At 41.9% G+C, this 23,885-nt stretch overlaps 1 protein-coding gene across 1 annotated transcript in view; it reads left to right on the top strand.

Annotated features, from left to right (window-relative positions):
• The first annotated feature begins 1,469 nt into the window (after positions 1-1,469).
• dachb (dachshund b) overlaps positions 1,470-23,885 on the top strand; it is a 72,013-nt gene continuing 49,597 nt past the window's right edge. The window contains exon 1 of the mRNA XM_076092338.1: positions 1,470-2,164. Within this exon, the coding sequence (XP_075948453.1) occupies positions 1,470-2,164 (695 nt within the window). The remainder of the gene's footprint in view (positions 2,165-23,885) is intronic.

Here is a 23,885-nt window from a genome sequence, read left to right as displayed (position 1 = left end):
ATTGTTGATAATATTAGTAATAATGTTGAGGTTTTGGTCACTTTGGGTAATTGTGATGAACATTTCTCACTATTTTCACTATTTTTACAAACAAATCAATCGATTAATGGAGAAAATAATCATCAGATTAATCCATAATAAAAATAATCAATAGTTAATAGTTTTAATATGAGCTCCAGCTCGACAACTAAAACAGTAAAATCCTGCTTTTACAGCTAAAATATTCTAATGATAGAACATCTAACAGTAGAACGGTCGATTATTCACACAGATTTAAATTATTTCTTTCTTTTTAAAAAACTTTTCTTTCTCCGTCTCGTCGTCTCTTTTCTCTTTCATTCAGTCAGGGTTCAACGTAATGAGATTACACGGGATTATAAAACCCCGTCTGTCTGTAATCCACACCGCTCAATCCCATTTCACTGTTTAACACACACACACACACACACACACACACACACACACACACACACACACAGTAATTCATTCTCTCTGCTGCTACATGATGATGTATTTTCTCATTCTTTCTCTTTTAATCCCTTTCTTCTTCTTTTGTGATATAAATTATCACCACGTGCCATTTAGCTTCTTTTTTTTCTTCCTTCCTATCTCGTTTCCTTACGTCCTTTCTAAATTCCTGTGTCGTCCTTCTTCTTTCCTTTTGTCTGTCCTATCCATCCCTCCCTTCTTCTCTTTCCTTCCTCCTGTCTTGCTTCCTCGTTTCCTCCCTTCTTCCCTTTCTGTCCAACCTTTTCCTCACATCTCCACCTCCGGTGATGCGTTCACTGGTCAGCGGTCATTGCGTGAGGAACATGCGTCAGTCTCGCCACCAGAGCTCGCATGTGAGCCACTCCTGGACACACACACACGCACACATACACACACACACACACACGCACACATACACACACACACACACGCACACACACGGTAATGGTTGAGAAGAAAAATAAAAACTTCCCGTTTGCGACTCAAGCAACTCGTGAGAAAGTTTATGAAACAGCAGAACGAGAGATGGGACCGATACCCTCCACACACACACGCGCGCGCATGCACACGTACACACACACATCAATGGAGTGTAATCAAGTCCTCCTCTTTCATTCCCCGCCAATCACACCCTCAGTCCTACAGGGAGGGGTGGGGATGTCTTCTCTGATTGGCCCAGCCAGCTGTCAGTCATGATTGAAGGGGGGCGGGGCCTGAAGAGGGGGGGGGGGGGGGGGACCTGGAGTCTGATCCAGTAGCTTTTACGCACAGACCGGACAGTCCGCTCTTCCACGCGCGGATAACGAGAGTGAGAGAAGAACCGGAGGAAAATCAGGAAGAGGAGAAAAAGTGACAAGAAAACAAGCCGAAAAACACGCACGAGGGCTTTATTTTATTCCTCTTCTTCCCCTCAACTGGAAAGCGAGAGAAGAAGAAAGTGTGTGAGTGAGAGAGGGGGAGACAGAACTCGCCTCAGCTCCATGTCGCTCCCCGGCTCCCCTCCGCTGCTCTCGCCGCCGTGCTCGGGCGCCCCGACTCCGGCCGCGCTCTACCGCTCTGCGCCGGACGCGCTCCACACCTCCGTCAGCTCCACCGGCACCTCCAGCCCGGGCCACACCAACTCCCACGCTCACTCCCATTCCCACTCCCACTCCCTATCCCCGTCGCCGCGGCTCACCAGCAGCATGCTCAGCGCTTTCCTGCCCGGACCAGGGGGCGCGCTGGCCGGATTGGGCAACGGCGGCGCCGCCGTCTCCGGACACGACCGGGGCTGCGCCGCCGCCGCTCTGGGTCCCCTCGGCGGGCTCGGCTCGCTGAACGCGACCGGTCTGACCCCCGGCTCCCCCGGTATGGCGCAGACCTCCGCCAGTCCGGGTCTCTGCAGCGAGTGTAAGCTGGTGGAGGTGCACGGCGTGAAGGTGGCCAGCTTCGGCGTGGACGGCCAGGAGCTCATCTGCCTGCCGCAGGTGTTCGACCTCTTCCTGAAGCACCTGGTGGGCGGGCTGCACACCGTCTACACCAAGCTCAAGAGGCTGGACATCGCGCCGGTGGTGTGCACCGTGGAGCAGGTGCGTGTCCTGCGGGGGCTCGGCGCCATCCAGCCCGGCGTCAACCGCTGCAAGCTCATCTCCAGGAAGGACTTCGAGATCCTGTACCAGGACTGCACCAGCGCCAGGTCGGTCAATACTTTAGTCACTTTGTTGTTTTTCTTTATTATCTGTAAGATTTTTCACTTTAAAGTTTCGGAGTTTCGCTGCAATTTACTCAAAAACTTCCCGGTGTGTTCGTAGCGAATCTACCGACTTCGAATACATTCAAATCTCGCAACGAAGCGTCTTTTTGCACGTTTTTCCTTCTTATATTTGGAAGAGATTTCCACTGCACCTGGCTCTAAATCCTCTAAATGTTTCTGTAATATTCCAACTGTCAACCTGCAACCTCCAGACACTTCAGCTGTGTTTGAGACACTAAAAACAACTTCTACTTTATTTAACTGAATATTTCTGGAGGCGATGTGTCACCTTTTCTTTTTATACAAGCACTTAATAAGTGAAAATATACCAGAAATATGAATCCTTATTGGTGATTTACTTTCCTCTAATATCTCTAAGACCTTCCTCATTAATCTTAGTTCATCAAATTTACAGTATATTCCTGTAATTCTGCTTGGACTTGCACTGTTATTAATAATCTCTGCACTCAGAGATTTTTACAAGACATCCTTTAAAAAACATAATTATTGACTCGTTCTTCAAACTGACTTCCTGTTCCTGTCAACAGTGTCCTTACTTATTTTTGCTTCGGTGTTGAAAATTATGCTTTTACTGTTTCGACTTTGCCTGATGGAAGTGTGTGTGTGTGTGTGTGTGTGTGTGTGTGTGTGTGTGTGTGTGTGTGTGTGTGTGCTGCTAAATGTGCAGACACTTGTTTCAGTAAAAACAATATACGGAGAGCAAACACACTTTTTCCAGTTGACTCCGTTGATGGAAAAGCTCCTCATTTCTCATTATCCATTACTTTATACCTCACCAGTCAGTGTGTGTGTGTGTTTACGTAAGCGTTAATGTGTGTGTGAGATTGAGAGCGGGTTCGTTGGAACAGAAAATGCAGCTTTAATGTGTGTTTATGTGTAAACAGACGTGTTTTTAATACCTGATGTATACACATGGTCGTGTGTGTGTGTGTGTGTAGACTTACTGTACCTGCTTCTTCTTTCCGTTAAACCGTCCCATCAGATTAAATCTCTAAAGTTGCGTCCCGTGCATCCGATTTGGATCTCCACCATTTTGAAGAGCGCTCCAAACAAACACGACTTGTTGAGGACCGAGATGTTAACGAGACGAACCAGATCCTCTGTTCCTCAACACGTCTCTTCACTATGAAACTCCACTTCTACATGAGACCGTACCTGTGCAGCACAAACGAAAACCTGAACTCTGTTTTTGTTGCAAATGTTAGCATCGAAATGTTGAACCGGACCTCAGAAACCCTGAAACCCGTCAGTTTGGATTGAACTGAGAGGTGAACATGTTAACAGAAGTCGTCTTAAAGTCTCCTTCAGTGTCACACAGTGATGGTTCTCTGTACATTAACGGGTACAATGCAAACAGGAGCTGCTAATTGCTAATTGGGCTAACTTTTAATGGCGCTGAATTATTTTGGACGGCCATTTGTCTCAATTACAGACCCCCCCCCCCCCTCCCTCCTGCTTTACATCAATAGCTTACTGCTTCGACATGTTTCGTTACTGTTTCCATCCTGGGAAACAAAAACTGGAGGAGGAGAAAAAAACATGTTTAGAGCTCCGACTTATTTCTGGAAGCTCCTCGAAAAATAAAAAGTCCTGGAATTTCACATGGAGGGGGGGGGGAGGGGGGGGGGGGGAACGACACGTTGGACGCCTTCGCGAGTGATGGTTGTTCAGCATCGGCTGATTATTAACAGTGTCTTGTGTTGCTGTGGAGTCACTGGATTGTTGGAGAGTGACCTTTTTTTTTAGCTGACCACACACACACACACACACACACACACACACACACACGCTGGAGTTTATTTAGCTTGAAGTCACCTCCCTGTTCTTGCAGAGTATTTCTATCGCTATTTTTGTCTCTTTTTATCACCCACTTTCTCCCCCCACCTCCTCATCTCTCACCTCTATCAAGCAGAGTATTTCTGTCTTTAATTGTCTCCCCTTCTTCGTGTCCCCCCCCCCCCCCCCCCCCATCTCTGTCTCTTCGTCTCAATCACTCCGTCCGTCTCCCTCGCTCTCCCCCAGCGGTGCGTGTCGGGGCCGATAACAGATCATGTGGATGTGCATTGGAACAACACGGCTGGAGAGCTATTGTTGTTGAACGCACAGCGAACACACACTCCTCTCTGCCTCCAATCATATTGGCATTCCTCTAATGCCTCACTCTCTCACCCTCTCACCCTCCCTCCCTCCCTCCCTCCCCCCTTCTCTCTACGTACCTCTCTGGGAAAAGAAAGGAAAAATGAAATGCTTTAAAAAAGAGAGAAACCTCCCACTGGTGTTCTGCATACTTTGTCTACTCGGTAACCGAATGTGTGCGTTTGTGTTTCTTTGTGTAAAAGCAACGACCGCTTACGTCCTCCGTTTAGCTCAATACTCCACTATATGTTAACTTATTAAAATCGGTTGTTTTATTTAAAGTGCTCTTTAGCGTCTGCTCTTTCAAAGCTTTCTTTTCTTTTTAGCTTCAATAGAAGCAACGGAAATGTTAAAGAATACTTCAGAGTAAAAGTACAAATATATATATATATATATATTTATATATATATATATATATATATATATATATATATATATATATATATATAAAGATGCTTTGACATGAGGTCATATTCTATAAACTGATCATAAAATATGAATCTGTAAAGTGAGTCCAGCTGTCAGATGAATGTTGTGCAGTAAGAAGTACGTTTCCCTCTGAACTTGTACTCTCATTAGTTGAGTAAACGTACTTCTCACCGCTGGAAGTATAACGAGTGCTGTACGATGTGAACACATCCTTAAATATTATTATTTGAGATGAAGAAGATCAGTTATTCTTTATTTCTCCGTTTATCAGGAGGTGACGACACAACTTTATTAATTCACGTAGAAATTAAGAGGGACATTTCAACTTCTATTTTCAGATATTTTTAATGCACATTATGAAGTATCGTGTAACAAAAGCTGCACGGAAACGGCAACATTGTATCAAACTCACTCACTTGCTTTTTTTTTACGCTCATTTTGAAGTGTTTTTTTGCGTTTGTCCAAAACGAGTTGATGCACTAAACGGATTATGGAAACGTCTTCGCCGAATGATTTCTGACGTAGCAAGCATGTAACTCATCAGATGTTGCTGCTGTTGGCGTATTCTCTGATACATATTTATGTTTTCTTGGTGTCTGGACAACATGGAACACGACTAATAGCCTACTAACTGACGTGAAAGTTAAAACCCAAATGGAACTAATTCCCTGAAGATCTCTCTCCGTATTTGTCTCTCGTAGATGTTTCGATGACCAAGATTACAGACGTGTAGTTTATTGCACCAACTTCTGACCAAACCAAACTACGCCCCGGACTATTTTCATCGGCGGATTATTCCACATTTGGTGCTGGAGTATTTGGGCATTGTACCGCGTCTAAAGCCGAGAGTTTTTATGGTGATAACGACGCGCTATCAGCGTCTCCTCGAAGGCCGTCATGACGTTACACTTGGTTGCAGTCGTGTGAAAAAAATAAAAAAGCAGAGAACCCTTCTCTCCTCTCGACCAATCACTGCGCCAAGTGATCGTGATTGCGCGGTTGGCTAAAGGTGTCGGAGAGTTCCGTGGACACAATCGCATCACTTAAGGCCTGACGAGACGGATTTTTTACCGAGATATGTGATCCTGCAAATCACGCGTGATCTTGTGAGAACCCAGCTGACGTGCTGCAGAAAGTTTTTTGGGTAGAAAGAATACATGATTGTTGCATTGAAAAGCGGAATATTGACTGTAAAAATGTGGTTTATCCAACTCCTATTTACATTCTTTATTGCACTACTTAGATTTTCTATATTTTAGTAACTATGCATGACTAATACATATATATTTAGCTATTTGAAAAATAGTCCCACATACCTCCTGCAGTATTCCAAAGTACCTCTAGAAGTACAAATAAACATGGTTTCCTTGAGTGTAAAAATGAATATTCATGCAGACAGGTTTGTTCTGCAGATGATTTTGTTTTGCGAGGAAGATTCTGCTTTCTTGTCACCTCCGTGTGTGTGTGTGTGTGTGTGTGTGTGTGTGTGTGTGTGTGTGTGTGTGTGTGTGAATCGATAGTGAGTGACAGGAGGGAGGGTTGCTGATGTCGAGAGTGTTATTCTGGGCTCCCCTTATCACGGCAGGCTGTTGGAGCCCACTCAGACACACACACACACACACACCGATGATGGAGGTCGTATTGTTTGTGACACGCGGGGAGCAAAGTCGTTTTGTTTTGCCGAAGCATTGCGGCTTCACACACACTCAGCGTGAGCTCCTTTCATCAATTTGGTGTTTTTCATTCTTTTACATGGAGCATTAAGTTCTGTTAATGGAGCACAGTGGTTTGTAAAACACACACCCACACCGACACACACTCGGTCAGTAGTTTTGCCTTCTGGCTGAGGTGTGTGTGTATGTGTGTGTGTGTGTGTGATTGTCGAGCATGCACAAACAGAGCTATCAGTTGTCGCACTGGCTCAGGTTACATCTGTGTGTGTGTGTGTGTGTGTGTGTGTGTGTGTTCATATTGGATTGTTTGTGTGCGTCTTGCTGATATTTGTGTTTGTGTTTGTTTTGCTGGTGTGTGTGTGTGTGTGTGTGTCTCTGGTTTCAGCTCCGCTTTGTGCTCCTGGTTAATTGATAAAGGTTAAAGCGTTGGGAGCTGAGGTCACCGCTCTGCAGTGAAGACGGTCGTCATTGATCGACGATTTTAAATGATCAGAAGTGATGATTCTGGTCAAAGTTATAAACACAATTATTTTTTATCAATATTGCAATCGCGATTCTTTGTCTTGATTATTTTGTTTTATTTTATGGACAAAATATTTTTTATTGCATTAAAATACACAGAGCGCTGCTCTCACGTCCTGCAACTGCTTGGGTTCAGTCAACAAAACTACTTAGTTAGGTTCAGTCAACAAAACTACTTAGTTAGGTTTAGGCAACCAAACTACTTAAATCTATATCAATGTTGCTTTTATTTATTCTAATTTAACTTTAATTTGAACCATTGGATGTTGTGTAATAGAAGGTTGATAAAACATTTAAACACTCATCTACAGCAGCACTTCTGGTATCGCTGCCATTTTATTCCGTTCTCTATCCACACACTTGGTGCTTTGTGTGTGTGTGTGTGTGTGTGTGTGTGTGTGTGTGTGTGTGTGTGTGTGTGTGTGTGTGTGTGTGTGTGTGTGTGTGTGTGTGTGTGTGTGTGTGTGTGTGTGTGTGTGTGTGTGTGTGTGTGTGTGTGTGTGTGTGTGTGTGTCTCTCAGGGGCAGAGGAGGTGGTTTCATGCTTCACTTACCGACCCACCAACCAGCCGGGGCGAGAGAAAGATGCTCTCTCTGTCTCTCTCTCTCTCTGTCTCTCTCTCTCTCTGTCTCTCTCTCTCTGTCTCTCTCTCTGTCTCTCTGTCTCTCTGTCTCTCTGTCTCTGTCTCTGAGAGAGAGAGACAGAGAGGTGAAGATCAAAGTAAGAAATATGACCCTCTGTCACCATGGAGAAGAACTGATCCTCCCCCCCTCCCCCGTGTGTGTGTGTGTGTGTGTGTGTGTGTGTGTGTGTGTGTGTGTGTGTGTGTGTGTGTGTGTGTGTGTGTGTGTGTGTGTGTGTGTGTGTGTGTGTGTGTGTGTGTGTGTGTGTGTGTGTGTGTGTGCGGTCTGAACAAAACAGCAAGAGGGGAGAGGCAGGTCAACGTGTGTGTGTGTGTTGGGAAATAGATAATGTTTCACAAAGGCTTCAACTTTTCAGAGAGTCTTCAAAAGGAGTCGGGCGAGAGTCATTAACAATAATAAAGTAGAGAGAGAGAGAAAGAGAACTAGTGGTGGAGGAAGTAGTATTCAGATACTTCAGTGAAAGTACTAATACCACACTGTGAAAATACTCTGTTACAAGTAGAAGTAAAACAAGTTGAATCATCAAAATGTTCATTAGATTATTATGAATGTATTCAGAGACAGTAGGGTAAGATCATCAACATGAAACTTCATTACTGACATTAAGATGATTATTTTTTGTATTCCAAGTGTTCTGAAATGTTATGTTTAAATATGCAAATGAGCCATTATGTATTGGTAACTTTAGGTAATTTTAGGAGAAATCTACAGACACAAAAAAACAAAGTTCAAACACTTAAATGTGTATTTTGGGTGTTTTATTTCAATAGTTTGAACATTTTTACTCTCGTAGTTGAGCTGGAGCTCATTTTTAATTTGACATTTTTCATGATGGATTAATCTGATGATTCATTTCTCTGTAAACTGGAACCATGAAATGTTTTGACATGAAAAATGACGTAAAATAGTTTCACATTCATTTTCTGTAAATTGTTTAATGAACTAATAGTTTGTTTAATTGATAAAAAAGTTTTTTGTGCAAAAATCTTAGTTTGTAAAGTAAACTACGTTCTCAGATAAATGTAGTGGAGTAGAAGTATAAAGTACTTCATATTTGTACTTGGGTAAAAGTACTTGGTTACAAAAGAAAATACAACGGTTGATATTTTCAGCTCGTTTTTCTGAAATCAGCGTTTTTTTAGATTTAGCTTTCTTAGTGTGGACAGACCTCAAGTGAGGAGGTGAGGGAGGAGGTGAGGGAGGAGGTGAGGGTGTTGTCTGCAACACGATTATGTGATGCCTGTGAACACACACACACACACACACACACACACACACACACACACACACACACACACACACACACACAGTCTCGTAGGTGCACTTAGCAGATTGGTTTAGAAATCACATTAGAGAATGTCACAACAGCTTTTCCTCTCGTTCACCAGGTAATCCCTCCATCCCTCCTCTCCTCTGCTCCTCCTCTCACCTCCTCTTCTTTCATATCTCTTTAGTTCACTTTAATCTCTCCTCCCTTTTCCTTCCTCCCCTCTTGCCTTCATCTCTCCTTTTTTCTTTCCTGCTCCTCCTCGTCCCATATTTCTGTATGTTCACTTCCTCCTTGTTTCCTCTCCTCTGCTCCTTTTTTCCGTCCTCCTTCTCCTCCTCCTCCTTTCTTTACTCCTCTTCCCATCTTTTGATTCATTCCTTCATCCTCTCCACTTTCTTTCATCCTCCGATTTTTTCCCTCCTTCCATCTTTTGCTCCACCTGTGTATAATCTCCTCCCTTGTTTCCTCACCACCTCCTCCTCCTTCCCTTTTTCTCATCTCTCCTTCTTTGCTTTTTAGCAGCCTTATTTTTGTCCTCCTCTTCTTTCTCTCCTTCTCTTACATCCTTTTGGTCCTTTTTTTCATCCTCTTCTCCTCGTTTCCTCTCCTCTGCTCCTTTTCCCTCCTTTCCTTATGTCTCTTTTTTCGTCTCATCGCTCTTTTCCTCCTCCTTTCTTTTCATATTTCGGTCCCTCATGTCCTCTTTTCCTTTCCTCTTTTGTCTTCTCTTGTTTCCTCTCCTTGTTATTCTCCACCTCCTTCTCTTGCATCTCTTCTCCTCTCTCCTATCGTTCCTCCTCTTCTCCTTTCTTCATCTCTACTCTTTCTTTCCTCTCATCTTTTGATCCACCTGTTCCTCTTCTCTCTATCTTCGCTGTCATCATTTACTAGCCTCCTTTTTTCTCTCCTGCTCCTTCTCCTCCTTTCTCTCCTCACATCTTCTGCTCCTTCTATTTATCCTTTCCTCCCTTGTTTCCTTACCTCTCTCTTCTCCTTTTTCATATTTTGGTCCCTCTTGTTTCCTTTCCTTTCTTGTGCTCTCCTCTTGTTTCCTCTGCTTTCCTCCTCCATCTCTTCCATCTTTTGGTCCGTTTGTTGCTCCTCTCTCTCCTCTTCTCCTTTTTTTTCTCACCTCTTCTTGTTTACCAGCCTACGTTTCCTGTCCACCTGTTCATCTTTCCTTCTCATCTCCTTGTTTTCTCTCTTCTGTCACCTCCTCCTCCTTTCCTCTCTCCTTTTTCATACTCGGTCACCCTCGTCTCCTTTCCTTTCTTCCTCCCCATCCCATCTTACCTCCCTTTCATCTTTTGGTCCATACATCCTCGTCTCCTCTTTTCTATCCTTACCTCCTCTCCTCCTCCTCTTCTTGTTTACCAGCATACGTTTTCTTTTCCTCCCTTCTGTCTGTCTGTTCATCTCTCCTCCTCTTTCCCCTCCCTCACACCCTTCTTATATTCAATCTTCTTGTCATTTACCCTCCCCCCCCTCTCTCTCTCCTCTCCTCCCTCTCTCTTCTTCTTCCACCTGGTCTTATCTCTCTATTTATTGTGACAGCTTGTCAGAGGTGTGTGAGAGAGAGAGAGAGAGAGAGAGAGAGAGAGAGAGAGAGAGAGAGAGAGAGAGAGAGAGAGAGAGAGAGAGAGAGAGAGAGAGAGAGAGAGAGAGAGAGAGAGAGAGAGAGAGAGAGAGAGAGAGAGATCGACAGAGTAGCGAGCGACAGATTTACAGTTTAGAGCGAGCGGCATCGGCCGACTACGATATCAAAGAGAGAGAGAGAAGAGGAGGTCAGAGGAGGAGGAGATGAAAGGAGAACAGAGAGGAGGAGCTGAGAGAGGGTAAAGAGAGGGCAGCATGGGGGGGTGACAGGTGATGTGTGTGTGTGTGCTACAGACAACATGTTATTAATAAAAACAGGAAGGAAAATGTCATTATCACCCATTTCTAAAATGCCACGACGTACAGACGTGTGTGTGTGTTACAAAATAATTACAGCTGGAATCAATTAAGAACATGACGTGTGTGTGTGTGTGTGTGTCGCCCAGCGTCCTCGTCATGCACAAACTTCAGACAGCGTGTTATTAACAAAAACTTTAACTTGGTGTAATTTGTGATTAGCAGTGTGAAAACATGTCATGTGTGTGTTTGTGTGTGTTTTTCTTAAAAACTGAAAAACTCCTTTTTTCATTGCTATTATTGCACATATAGAGTGTGTGTGTGTGTGTGTGTGTGTGTGTGTGTGTCACCAGCCTGTGCTTCCCAGACAGCGTGTTATTAATGAAAACGTATAATAATCCATTTAAAAACATGTCATCATGATTAGAATAATAACAGTGGTTAAAGTGACTGAGGCGTTTATGGAGGAAGACGTTCTCCTCATCGTGTGTGTGTGTGTGTGTGTGTGTGTGTGTGTGTGTGTGTGTGTGTGTGTGTGTGTGTGTGTGTGTGTGTGTGTGTGTGTGAGCAAACAAACGTGTCGGCACTTCATGTCGAGTGGCATCTTTCCCAAACTGGTATTTTTTCATCTTTTGTTTGTGAGTTTTAAGAAGCGATGAAAAGGAAGTGACTCGTCTTCATCATGAAGTTTAATGTGTTTAAAGACGACTTTAAAGTTCAAACTTCTGCTCTTTAAAAGTTAGTTTTTGTGACGACATCAGCGAGTTTTAAGGATCTATAATTTAATAAAACGACTCAAAATGTTTTCAGAGTTTTTACATCAGAGGTGGAATGTAACTCAAGTACTGTATGTACTTAAATACAAACTTTTTACCGTACTACAGCTCAGAGGTACATATTGTACTTTTTACCGTACTACATCTCAGAGGTACATATTGTACTTTTTACTGTACTACACCTCAGAGGTACATATCGTACTTTTTACTGTACATATTGTACTTTTTACTGTACTACATCTCAGAGGTACATATTGTACTTTTTACTGTACATATTGTACTTTTTACTGTACTACATCTCAGAGGTACATATCGTACTTTTTACTGTACATATTGTACTTTTTACTGTACTACATCTCAGAGGTACATATTGTACTTCATACTGTACGACATCTCAGAGGTACATATTGTACTTGTTACTGTACATATTGTACTTTTTGCTGTACTACATCTCAGAGGTACATATTGTACTTGTAACTGTACTACATCTCAGAGGTACATATTGTACTTGTTACTGTACATATTGTACTTTTTACCGTACTACATCTCAGAGGTACATATTGTACTTTTTACTGTACTACATCTCAGAGGTACATATTGTACTTGTTACTGTACATATTGTACTTTTTACCGTACTACATCTCAGAGGTACATATTGTACTTGTTACTGTACATATTGTACTTTTTACCGTACTACATCTCAGAGGTACATATTGTACTTTTTACTGTACTACATCTCAGAGGTACATATCGTACTTTTTACTGTACATATTGTACTTTTTACTGTACTACATCTCAGAGGTACATATTGTACTTCATACTGTACGACATCTCAGAGGTACATATTGTACTTGTTACTGTACATATTGTACTTTTTACTGTACGACATCTCAGAGGTACATATTGTACTTGTTACTGTACATATTGTACTTTTTGCTGTACTACATCTCAGAGGTACATATTGTACTTGTAACTGTACTACATCTCAGAGGTACATATTGTACTTGTTACTGTACTACATCTCAGAGGTACATATTGTACTTGTAACTGTACTACATCTCAGAGGTACATATTGTACTTTTTACATTCAATACTTTTACTTTAAGTACATTTAGCGGATACTAACATTATTTTACTTCAGTAAGGTTTTGAATGCAGGACTTGTACTCGTAGCGGAGTACTCGGTGTGGTATTAGTACTGCACCTGTATATTAGCATAAGAAGGATTTGTGTTGTTTCTTCAGAGAGTTTTGTTGAGTATCTGAAAACATTGTTGTTACAGTTATGAGCTTGTCATTCAGTCGCTGCATGTGTGTAAAACGTGTTTGCATGTAAACGTGTTTTTGTGTGTGTGTGTGTGTGTGTGTGTGTGTGTGTGTGTGTGTGCGCGGGCAGACATGCTGTCGTTTTGATAGCTTGTCATTGAAGCGATCCAGTCCACTGTAATTTTCTACTCAAAGGAAACAATGCAACAATACATGCTTCGCTGTCAAAAAGAGAAACCCTCCACGCTGTACGTGTGTGTACGTGTGTGTGTGTGTGTGTGTGTACGTGGTGGGTGTTCATGCTCTCGTCACTGTAACTCTTAGTTTTCATTTTTTTGTCTTTTGCTTTTCTTTTCTCCCACTTTTTAATTTTTAACATTTTTTTTTAATCCTGTATCTATTTTTCTGTCCACCTCCTTCTTCGTCTTTATTATTTCTTATTTTTCTCTCCTCTCCGTTTGACATGTTGGTGTCACCAATAAATCACTGCACTCCACCTTTGGAGAGCGGGACAGGAAGAGGAGGAGAGACGGAGGAGAGACGGAGGAGAGACGGAGGGATGTTTAGCATCTCATCAGAGTATTTAAGATTCACAGCAGGAAGTCTTTTGTATTTTTTTTAAAAACATTTTTCCTCCATTTTTAAACCTTTTGTTTGTTTGTTCATCAAAAAAACAACTTCATCTCAAAGTTCCTCATGAACGAGCAGCTAATTGTTCATGTTGAGCAGAAGAATCCACAAGAAACAACAATAATATCTAAGTTTTCTATTCCAGTTGTAGTTTGTTATATTTAGTGTGTTCTTATATATTCTGTGTATTTGTACTCTGTGTTTACTGTTGCTGTGGAGAAGCAACACAACAATGTCCCATTTTAGGATTAATAAAGATCAATCCATCTAATTTAATGTTATAAGATTATGATTTAAAACGATACAAAATACAGAATGTAAAGTATAAAGACATGCAGGTAAAGCTGCGACTGTGTCCGTGTTGAGCAGATGAAGTGAAGTCCTCTGCATGAAGGCGTGTTTAGTCTCTCCATGTGAACACCATGTGAATAGCCTGCAGGATTAAAGTAAAAAGTTAAAGCGCAGCTTAAGAAGCCAGTAAAGAATCTCATACTGCAACATAAAAGCACAGTGGAACCAATAAAAGCACACGCTGCGACACATTCAATAACTCTGCTTTTAATTATGACGGCGGCCGAGTTTACAGCATGAACGTCTGCTTTGGTAAATATGTTCATAAGACGAAATGTTCCCGCTCTCTGTTTTACTTCAGTGTTCTCACAAGAAGCAGTCCGAGTGAATCCAGACGCTAGATTTCATTACTTAAATTAATAAAAATGAACTTTTAAATGAACTTTTTAGCAGTTAACTGTGTCATGGATTGTGCGTCTCTTGCAGCACGAGTGATATTACGGCTCAAACGCGACCGTGAAGTGTTGCAGATTCCCAAAACTTCAGGAGTTTGAACGTTTAAAAGCGAGAAACCGGATTTAATTCAAGCCGGTTTATATTCCAACATCTGCACCGATCTTTGTGAACTGGACAGGTTTTGGCCCGTTTGCATAGAAAGTTTGCACCAAATGTATTCATATTATATTCCTTAATTTAGATGAATGTAGTAACACGGGAACACTTATTTGCATTTCAGAATCACACGACTTCTTTCTGTCTTATTTGTGCAAAAAACACATCCGAGCGAATCTGCAATAACTCATATTTAACACCAATGAATCCAGATGTATGAACAGCTGCACTTCTAAAATGATGACTTTTAAAAGTTTCTGTCATTATGTCAGAGCTGATAGCGGTTAAGCTAACAGAGTGTTAACGCAACGCGTCATTGATTTATGAACTCCAACAAAGTTTAAAATGATTCAATAAGAAGATCAAATGTATAACAGTCGATTAAAGTCTTAGCACGTAAAATATAATAAAGTAAATGTTTAGTTTGCCAGCAGATAGCAGGAACGCTAGCCGGCTCAGCTAGCTCAGCGCTAATTAAAGCACAAAGTCAAGTTCATTTTATTTATAGAGCTCTTTAAGGAACAAACCAAAATCATTCACAAAGACGGAAACTTTAGAGACGCATCTGTGCAAAGAAGTGGAGATAAATATCAAGATTTGAATAGAAACCAGTTTAAACTCGGTGAAGTTATGGATATTCATGACTGACATTGATCCACGGTCATTATCATCGCAAATAAGCAAATTAAAAAGCGGTTTTCTTGAAAAACTGAAAGAAGTCTTGAATCTGCTCCCAAAACTACCACAAAAAACTCAAATCCCTCCAAATTCATCCGACTACATGAACCTGATTTTCACAGAGATCTCAATGAAATCTATAAAATCTAAAAACACAAACCATCTTCCTGTCAGACAGCAGCTTAAAGTCTGCAAACCGACACGAGTCATTGATTCAAAGACTGAAAGTAATCGAAATCTATTTCATTTTCAATAATAAAAAAGCTCCTTCAAATCTCGATCGACTGTATGAAACGTTGAGTTAAACGCCAGCAGATTAGCTTTAAGCTAGCGGGCTCGCCGCTAATCTCAGCGCGCATTAATCATTGATTCGGTGTCTGCCTGTAATTGATATGTAAATAGCATGTTTAACCTCCATTTACGTGTGTGTGTGTGTGTGTGTGTGGGGAAGGCCAAGTTGCATGATAGTGTGTGTGTGTGTGTGAGTGTGGGAGTGCAAGAGGCATGTTGAAGGAAAAGAGAGGGGGGAGGGGGGTCGCCTCCAAGTTACAAAAGAAGTTAATTAAAAATGAAGAAAAAAAAAGTGAAGGAAGGGAGGGAGGAGAGGGAAGACGGGAGTGGACGGAAGCAGTCGGGGGTGGATGGAGAGAGAGAGAGAGAGAGAGAGAGGGGGGGGGGGGAGAGAGGGGGGGAAGCAGTGTTTTATTGAAAACGGGTGGACAAACAGTGTGTAATTGGCTGGGGCCGCGGGGGCTAAAGGAGAGGTTCAAAGAGAGGAGAAGGAGATAGAGCAAATGAACAGATAGTGGAGGGAGAAGGGAAAGAGATGACATGGGAGAAAGTGGTGGAGGGGGGGAGGAAAAAAACAAAACAAAAAGTGTTGACTCAAGAGAAAGATCAGTGGATAAAAGAGAGAGAGAGGGAGGTACATGGCCAAAAGTATGTGGACACCTGATCATTTCAACTCCTCTCTTCTGAGGGTCTTCCTCCCAGTCGTCCAAATTAAATGATTAAATACACAAATACACGCTAAATAACAACGTCGCTTGACTTCCTGCTTCACTCCCGTTTTAATAACCACAGTCACTGGACTCCTCTTTAGAAGCCTAAACGCTGCGCGGCTGTCTGTGAAACAGGAGTTATTCAGTGTTTCTATCTGATTTGGTAAACAGCAGAAATACGACGTTAAAAATAAACCAGCGTTTCCCAAACCACCTTATAATATCACACCATCTCACCCGCTGGTTTGTGGAATCCAGTTTTGAAGCCTCTCGTTTGGTGATTTGTCCGTCGCCATCTTGGTTTTTGATGAACAGAAGTTACCATATCTGGACTGAAGAGGAGCGACGTAGAGATGCCGTCTGGTAGAGACCTGTCAATCACCGTGTAGCCCCGCCCTAAAGCATCCCCTGCTTTATGGTCTGTTTGACTCTAAATGGACCATAATGTACTAAATGAACATCATGCTGTATTGAAGAAGACTTGAAACTAGAGATTGAGACCATAAACTCATGTTTACAATGTTTACTGAGGTAATAAATCAAGAGAGAAGTAGAGTCATTTTCTCATAGACTTCTATACAACCAGAGGAGTCGCCCCCTGGTGGACACAACTTGAACCTTTTTGCTGGAAGACAATTGTTGCATGAGGTTGAAGTCAAAGCTCTGTGCAGACCAGTCAAGACGTTCCACAGCAAACTGGGAAAGTATTTTCTTTATGGACTTCTTTACAAATCACCTTTTTAGAAAAATTATTCATATTGTTGAGGTTTAGTTTGGCAACAAAAACGTGTGCGATCAAGTTTCAAACATTCACTTGTTTCAGCCTCTTAATTGCGCATTTCCTCTGTTTTATGTCTTCGTAAAAGGAATATGTTTGGGTTTTAAAAGAGGACATCATCTGCAGACTGATGGATAGTTTCAGCTTTGGTGCGACCTCCATTTTTTCATTATACATAGCAGCAAATTCCGGACTCCTTCAGAGCTAACTTCTACAACTACTTCCTCTGTTTGAGCGTCTAACTGGTCAACGTAAACACATTATTTAAACCTCAGAGTCCTCACAACCGGTGTCCACATACTTTTGGCCCTAGAGTCTGGTCGCCGCTCCTCCAGGTAAATAAGGACCTGACTTTATTAGCATTTGTGTGTGTGTGTGTGTGTGTGTGTGTGTGTGTGTGCTGACTAAGGCTTATCAGATTCTCAAGGGGCGAAGAAAAAAAGCCAGAACGGAGCGAGAGAGGTTGAAAAAACCCGAGGATAGAGGTATTCTCTCTCTCTCTCCTGTCTGATTGAATGGAAGCTGAAAGGTCGCGACCTCTTTCTAAACACTCCACGGTTCTCAGCATTAATCAAATAACGCTCTCACACACACGCACAAACTCTGGCGCTGACCTTCATACACTTGCATGCATGCACACCGAACACGCATACCTTTAGGAATCATATGGGCTTACGCAGGCAGATGCAAATGGTGGGTCGGCTTGCACACACACGCACATGCACACACACACGCACCACCAGGTGAATTTAGATAGAATTATCCACACATACCACACTGTATAAACAGTGTCAAATGCCCTGTGTGTGTGTGTGTGTGTGTGCGTGTGTGTGTGTGTGTGTGTGTGTGCACATGTTTCTCTCTCTCCACATCTTTGTGTGTGCGTGTTGCTTGGTATATGCGTGTGTGTGTGGTCGTAACAGTGACATCTGCACCGTTGGCTAAACAGCTTGCGAATATGCTGATAAAAACAACGCCGGCAGCCAAATTTACAACACCTATAAAACACACACGCGCTCTCACACACACACACACGCACACACAGGCGCACAAACACACATAAACACACACACACACATACACTCAGAGGGCGTATTATGGTGAGATTTACGGTGTGTCTGTGTCTGTGTGTGTGTGTGTGTGTTTGGGTTTATTGCAGTTTACAGGACAGAGAGAGCGTCTATGTAAGCAACAACTCTACTGTGTGTGTGTGTGTGTGTGTGTGTGTGTGTGTGTGTGTGTGTGTGTGTGTGTGTGTGTGCGAACGAGAGAGCGATGTGTGTGTTTTGTTAGAAAAGGACACCCAGACTGAATTTGAATGCAATATTTTATTTGGTCACAATTAAATTATATGATTCTACTCTTTTTATTTTTCTCCCGTCGTTCCTTTAGAATATGACCCTTTCATCCTGTGCTGTGTTTGTGCCTCCAATTTCTTGCTATTTAGCGGTTATATTGTAAATGTTTTCAGGGATTTTAACACTATTGATTCTTGGATAAATGGATGTATTTTGCAGATAAAGTTACAGTTCTTAAATATTGAAGAACATTTGTGCACCTGCACACACGTGAAGGTAATGCGATCACAAAAAGATGGTAATGTTTGGTTGTAGCAGACAGACATTCAGCCAATGTCTTTCCAAGTTTATTCCAATATTATATTCCAGTACTTTGAAGGCTTTTTGAGGCAGTGACAGTGGATTTACTTGCATATAACTCCCCAGCTACAGTTGTTTCAAGGTATACAGTTTTACAGGTTACAGTCGCTTTTATGGCTACGGTTTGATACAGTGCAACATGTACCCTAGATACAGTTTATGGTTACAGTATTGATACAGTGTAGCATTGACCCTAGCTATCGTCGTGCTATCGCTACAGTATTGATACAGTGTAGCATTGACCCTAGCTATAATCGTGCTATCGCTACAGTATTGATACAGTGTAGCATTGACCCTAGCTATAATCGTGCTATCGCTACAGTATTGATACAGTGTAGCATGGACCCTAGCTATAGTCGTGCTATCGCTACAGTATTGATGCAGTGTAGCATTGACCCTAGCTATAGTCATGCTATCGCTACAGTATTGATACAGTGTAGCATTGACGCTGGCTATAGTCATGCTATCGCTACAGTATTGATGCAGTGTAGCATTGACCCTAGCTATAGTCATGCTATCGCTACAGTATTGATACAGTGTAGCATTGACGCTGGCTATAGTCATGCTATCGCTACAGTATTGATGCAGTGTAGCATGGACCCTGGCTATAGTCATGCTATCGCTACAGTATTGATGCAGTGTAGCATGGACCCTAGCTACAGTCGTTCAATGGTTACAGTTTTAATACAGCTTAGCACTGACCCTAGCTACGGTTGTTCCATAGATGCAGTGTTCATGCAGTAGAATATGGAGCTTACTTACAGTCGTTCTACGGTTTACATGTTTGACTCTTGTCTTCAAAACTAAGGGTTGAGTCTGAAACAACTAAAAATACTTCAGACCCAATTTGCCTTCGGACAAGGCAGTGACCTCCTATCTTATAGTACAGTGTGTAGTGTAGCAGCAACAGCACACTGTGACTGTGAATGTGTGGGAGTGTGAGAATGTACAACAGGAAGTCGTTAAAACTGAGCGTAAACATGCTCATGAAACATTTCCCTGGATAAATACAGCACCATTCTTAAAAAGAGTCAGTGCACTTTTAGCAGAAATAAAGGCCATGCGTGTTTATTCAGCCTATATCAGGAGCTCTTAACCCTTTTTCCAGCATGTAACCCAAACGGAGTAAATTTAGCCTCAGCCTGGGACTCTGGCAAGAGACGGAGCACACTCTGGTCATCAGGAAACGAGCTGGACTAATGACTGCCAACTTGCTTTGGATTCCCCAACTGTGTTTCATGTGTAACAATTCACCTGTTGATGAAGAGTTCATGTAGAAAACCAAGAGTAATGTGAAGTATCGACAAGGACTCCAGCTTTATTAAGTGGGTCATGCTTACTCAGATTTCAAACTTAAAGCGATATTGATCGAGAATCAAACATGCATTCCCTTGCTGACTTAAATGGGTTGTTAAAACGTTGTAGCTTATTCACAATTAACAGAGGGTCAGCTTTAATTCATGTCCCTCACAAACGATTCCAATTGCAGCCATGTTGGTTTTTACGGGTACAATTACAGAGCATCGACCAGTGTCCCCTTTACAGCCTCAGCTAATTTGGACGTTTATATAGAAGCATACAGCATAACAAGACTACACAAAACATGAACGCCAAACAATAGAATTAAAGGAAAAAAGTACCAATAAATCATAACAGAAAGTTATATTTTTGCCTTTTAAGTTTAACCGTGCCTTAAACTTGCACGGTTTCCATGACTAATCTTTTTGAAGGGTTCTTGGACACGCAGGGTTTGTTGCTGGTGAGTAACAGGCCGGCTCTGCATGCACAGTGAACCACCAATCACGGTCATTCCTGTTCAATTCATCAAACAACCAAAGCAAAGTTAGTTAGTTAGTTACGCGCTAGTTGACGACTACAAGCCAAAAATGAACGAGGGACATTTTGGATTTTGTTGCAAAAATAACGTTGGTTGTATGAAAGTATTTCTGCTAGAAAGAGGATGATTTCATGCAGCCCTACTTTACAAGCATCTACCAACAACTATTTCCACCAAGATACACAGAATCAATGAATTTGTGAGCTGTGATTATAGTTGTGTTGCTGCCTAGCCCCCAAAAATTCACCAAAACTTACATTGACATCCATCAACAAGTTATGCTGCTAATGTTACATACTGATTGTGATTGTGGCTCTGATGTTAATTGTGAGTAACTGGATTGTAAAATAATTCAGAACACAACTATTTACCATTTTTTCCATTTCCCCACCATTTACACCCATTCTTGTCATTTCTTTGGCTATTTGACAGTCCTTATGCCAGTCTTTAGAGTATTCCAAATAGGAACGAGCAGCAGCAGCTAGGTCAATTATTAGAACTATAAAACTGTTGTGGATTTTGTCAACAACTACGACTGAAACAGGTCCAATCAGTTGCGACGTCGTAATGTGTCTTCCCTAAATGAACCTGCGTTTTCTATATAATATGTTTCACGTCTTTCACACTCAAAAGTGAGATTTTGTCTGGAGTAACGCTTTAAACCCAATAAGAAAAGCTGGTTGAGGTGTTTACACGACAGTTGAAATAATAAGAGCCTTAATGCGGTTATAATTGAATCACTGGAGAGCAAGTAAACACAGTGACGGAAAAGTCCTGGAAGTAGAAATCAGAGGCCGCAGTGGGAATTCAGCTGCTCTGAAGATGAACTTTCAAAATAAAATAAAAAAAACTTTTTTCTCAGATCATTTCATTTTCAGTCTCAAACTTCAGTCCCAAACAGGAATGTGTGTGAATCTCTCTCAACTCGTCTCAACTCGTCTCATGTTGCTCCTCGTTTTTCCTCTCTTCCTCCCTCCCTCCCCTCCATCCTCTCCCTCTCTCTGTGGTTCGAATTAGACAATGAAAACAATGAATTTGGTGTCTGTTTCTCTCTCTCTGTCTCACCCTCCCCCACTTCTTTCTCTTCATCTTGCTCGCCCTCACACTCTCTCTCTCGTGGTGACCCGGTGTCATACTCTCTCGACCATGCCAGCAACCCCCGCTTCTGTCTCTTTTAATTTTGTCTTTCTCTTCTTTCTGTTTTTTGTTGTCGAGAGACTTCTTTCTGTTTTTCACCCTGTACTCTGAAATCAGCCTTCTCTCTATCTCTTTACTGTCCTGTTTCTCTGTTCCAAAGACTTTCTGTCTCTCTCTCTCTCCCTCTCTCTCTCTCTCTCTCTGTCTTTCTATGTGATTTCATGCTCCAGCTGCTCTATTATCAGTCTGTCTGAGGTTGTGTTAACATCAACAATGCTGCTACACATACACTGATGGACAGATAGATGGACGGGCAGATAGTCCGATAGGGTGGATCCTCGTTGAAACTCTGCATTTCATTATTCTTCCCGTTTTGTTCTTTTGTCAGTTCATTTAGCTGCAGCTATAAAGGGTTTCACGTTTAAGCAGAAGATACAAGACTTCTGGGTTTCAACAGAACCAGTTTAAGAAGTTTACTGTGCAATTTGACTTTAAATCTACTGAATATGTCTCAGGAGCGCTGAGGAATGCTGGTTTCATTTATGCATGATTATGACATCGTCAGTCACGATGTTTTTATTCCTCTTTAGGCATTAAACAAATTAACATCATTTTCTAAACAGGTGTTTATTACGGATGTTGTTAGTTAAGTTCAAACAGAAGTTGGAGCTCAACTTTACTCAGATCTTGTGAGTTTTAAAAGCAATTAAGAAGCGTCTTAACTGTGATCCCTGAGCAACGCCGGTTTAAGCAACAGTTTCCTTCTCCAAAAAGTCAACTTTACTGGCTTTAGTGTGTATAAGTTTAGAGTTTCTTTGTCCCAAAAGGTAGCCGTGGTTTATATAGCCCAGTATCTGCAGACCTCACTGGTTAGTCACGACCATCATTTAACAAACACGGGAAAAAAACTGTTAAATCGTCTTTGTTTTGGTCAATTTTGGCCATTTTTTAGCCATTACCTCATCATACCAGAGAAATGCTGCACAACCTCAATTTTAAATCATGACAGCACTCCATTTTGTGTTGTACATGATTTTATAATTCCTAAAAAATCCTTTATCATTTACAGATGAACAAACTGAATCTTTCCAAAAAAATGAGCTTGTTTCTATTTTGTGCGGTTCAGAGGGCGGTTTCTCCTTCTTGTTCAGACTCAAACTGTGGCTCGTGGCTCTAAATCAGACCGCCGTCTATTGCCTGGAGGGTCCTCTTTAGTGACGGGAGTGTTGTCTTTAGTCCGGGTCACAGGGTGAGACTAAATGTGCTCCGTTCAGTCTGAAAACATGAAACCAATCCTGATATAGTCTCTCCAAACCCAGCAGGATATATGTGTGTATATATATATTTAAACTTGATGTTTTGTCAAAAAACATTTGTCGAGTTAGTTTTTAAACTTTATTGTCTTTGACTTTATTTTAGCTGGTTGCTAAATATCACCAACAAGTGGAACCGTCGCTGCCTCCGGTGTGACGGACTCCTGTTACTCTGAATACGTTGAACACCTTTCAGTTGCATCACGTTGTCCTCTTTCTTTCTGTTGGTTGTGTTTTATGATTGTGAAAGTCTTCTTCTCCCGTTTCTCCACAATAGATGGACGGAGGGAATGCCTTCGTCTCCTTTTCGCCTCCTCCTCCCTCGTTCATTAATCACTCCCTCCCACTGCTCCTCGTTTCTCCCCTTCTTCACAGATGTTCCTCTCGCCCGTCAAAACATCTCCGTCTTCTTTTCTTCTTCTCTGCAAGACAATTTGACTCACTTGTTCTCCCCCTTCTGTCTCTCCTTTTCCTCTCAGTCCACTTAACTTTCTTTCTCCTTCTCCTTTAGTTTATTTTCCTCTCTCTCCGTCCTCTGCTTTCTCTTTTCCTTTCTTGATTCTGTAGTTTTGCCCTCCTCCCTCTTCTTGTTCCATCTTCTCTCACCGTATTTATCTTTCTTCTCCTCCTCCAGTGTTCTTGTCTTCTTGTGAGTGTGCGAGACTAAATCTTTCCACTGTTGTTGTTTGGATTCTTTCAGGATTTGTCAAATCTCAGCCATGTTTGTAGTTTTTGGAGCACGAAGGCTTCTTAAAAAATGTTTTATCCTCTAACGTGTCGGTCTGTAAAGAGAGAAGGAATGTGTGTGTGAACATCTATAAAACTAACACGACTTTACGCTTGTGTGTTTATCCAGTTGATTCCAGCTTGTATACGTGTGCGTGTGTGTGTGTGTGTGTGTGTGTGTGTGTGTGAGAGAGAGAGTGTGTGTTTGTGTAGCATTCAAACATCTGTTACACTTTCCAAAAAAACAGTCCATGTGAGCAAAAGTGTGTGTGTGAACTTCTCTTTTAAGTCAAACACACACAGAGCTTAAAAGCTGCATTTCCTGCCTCGGAGGATGAAAGCTGCATGATTATTTGTCCTGTGTGTGTGTGTGT

This window comes from Anarhichas minor, unplaced genomic scaffold (genome assembly GCF_050575085.1).
Source record: "Anarhichas minor isolate MPS153535 unplaced genomic scaffold, ASM5057508v1 ptg000016l, whole genome shotgun sequence".
NCBI classification, from domain to species: domain Eukaryota; kingdom Metazoa; phylum Chordata; class Actinopteri; order Perciformes; family Anarhichadidae; genus Anarhichas; species Anarhichas minor.
Note: the sequence above shows the minus strand (reverse complement) of the source record. Positions and strands in the feature narration are given on the sequence as shown.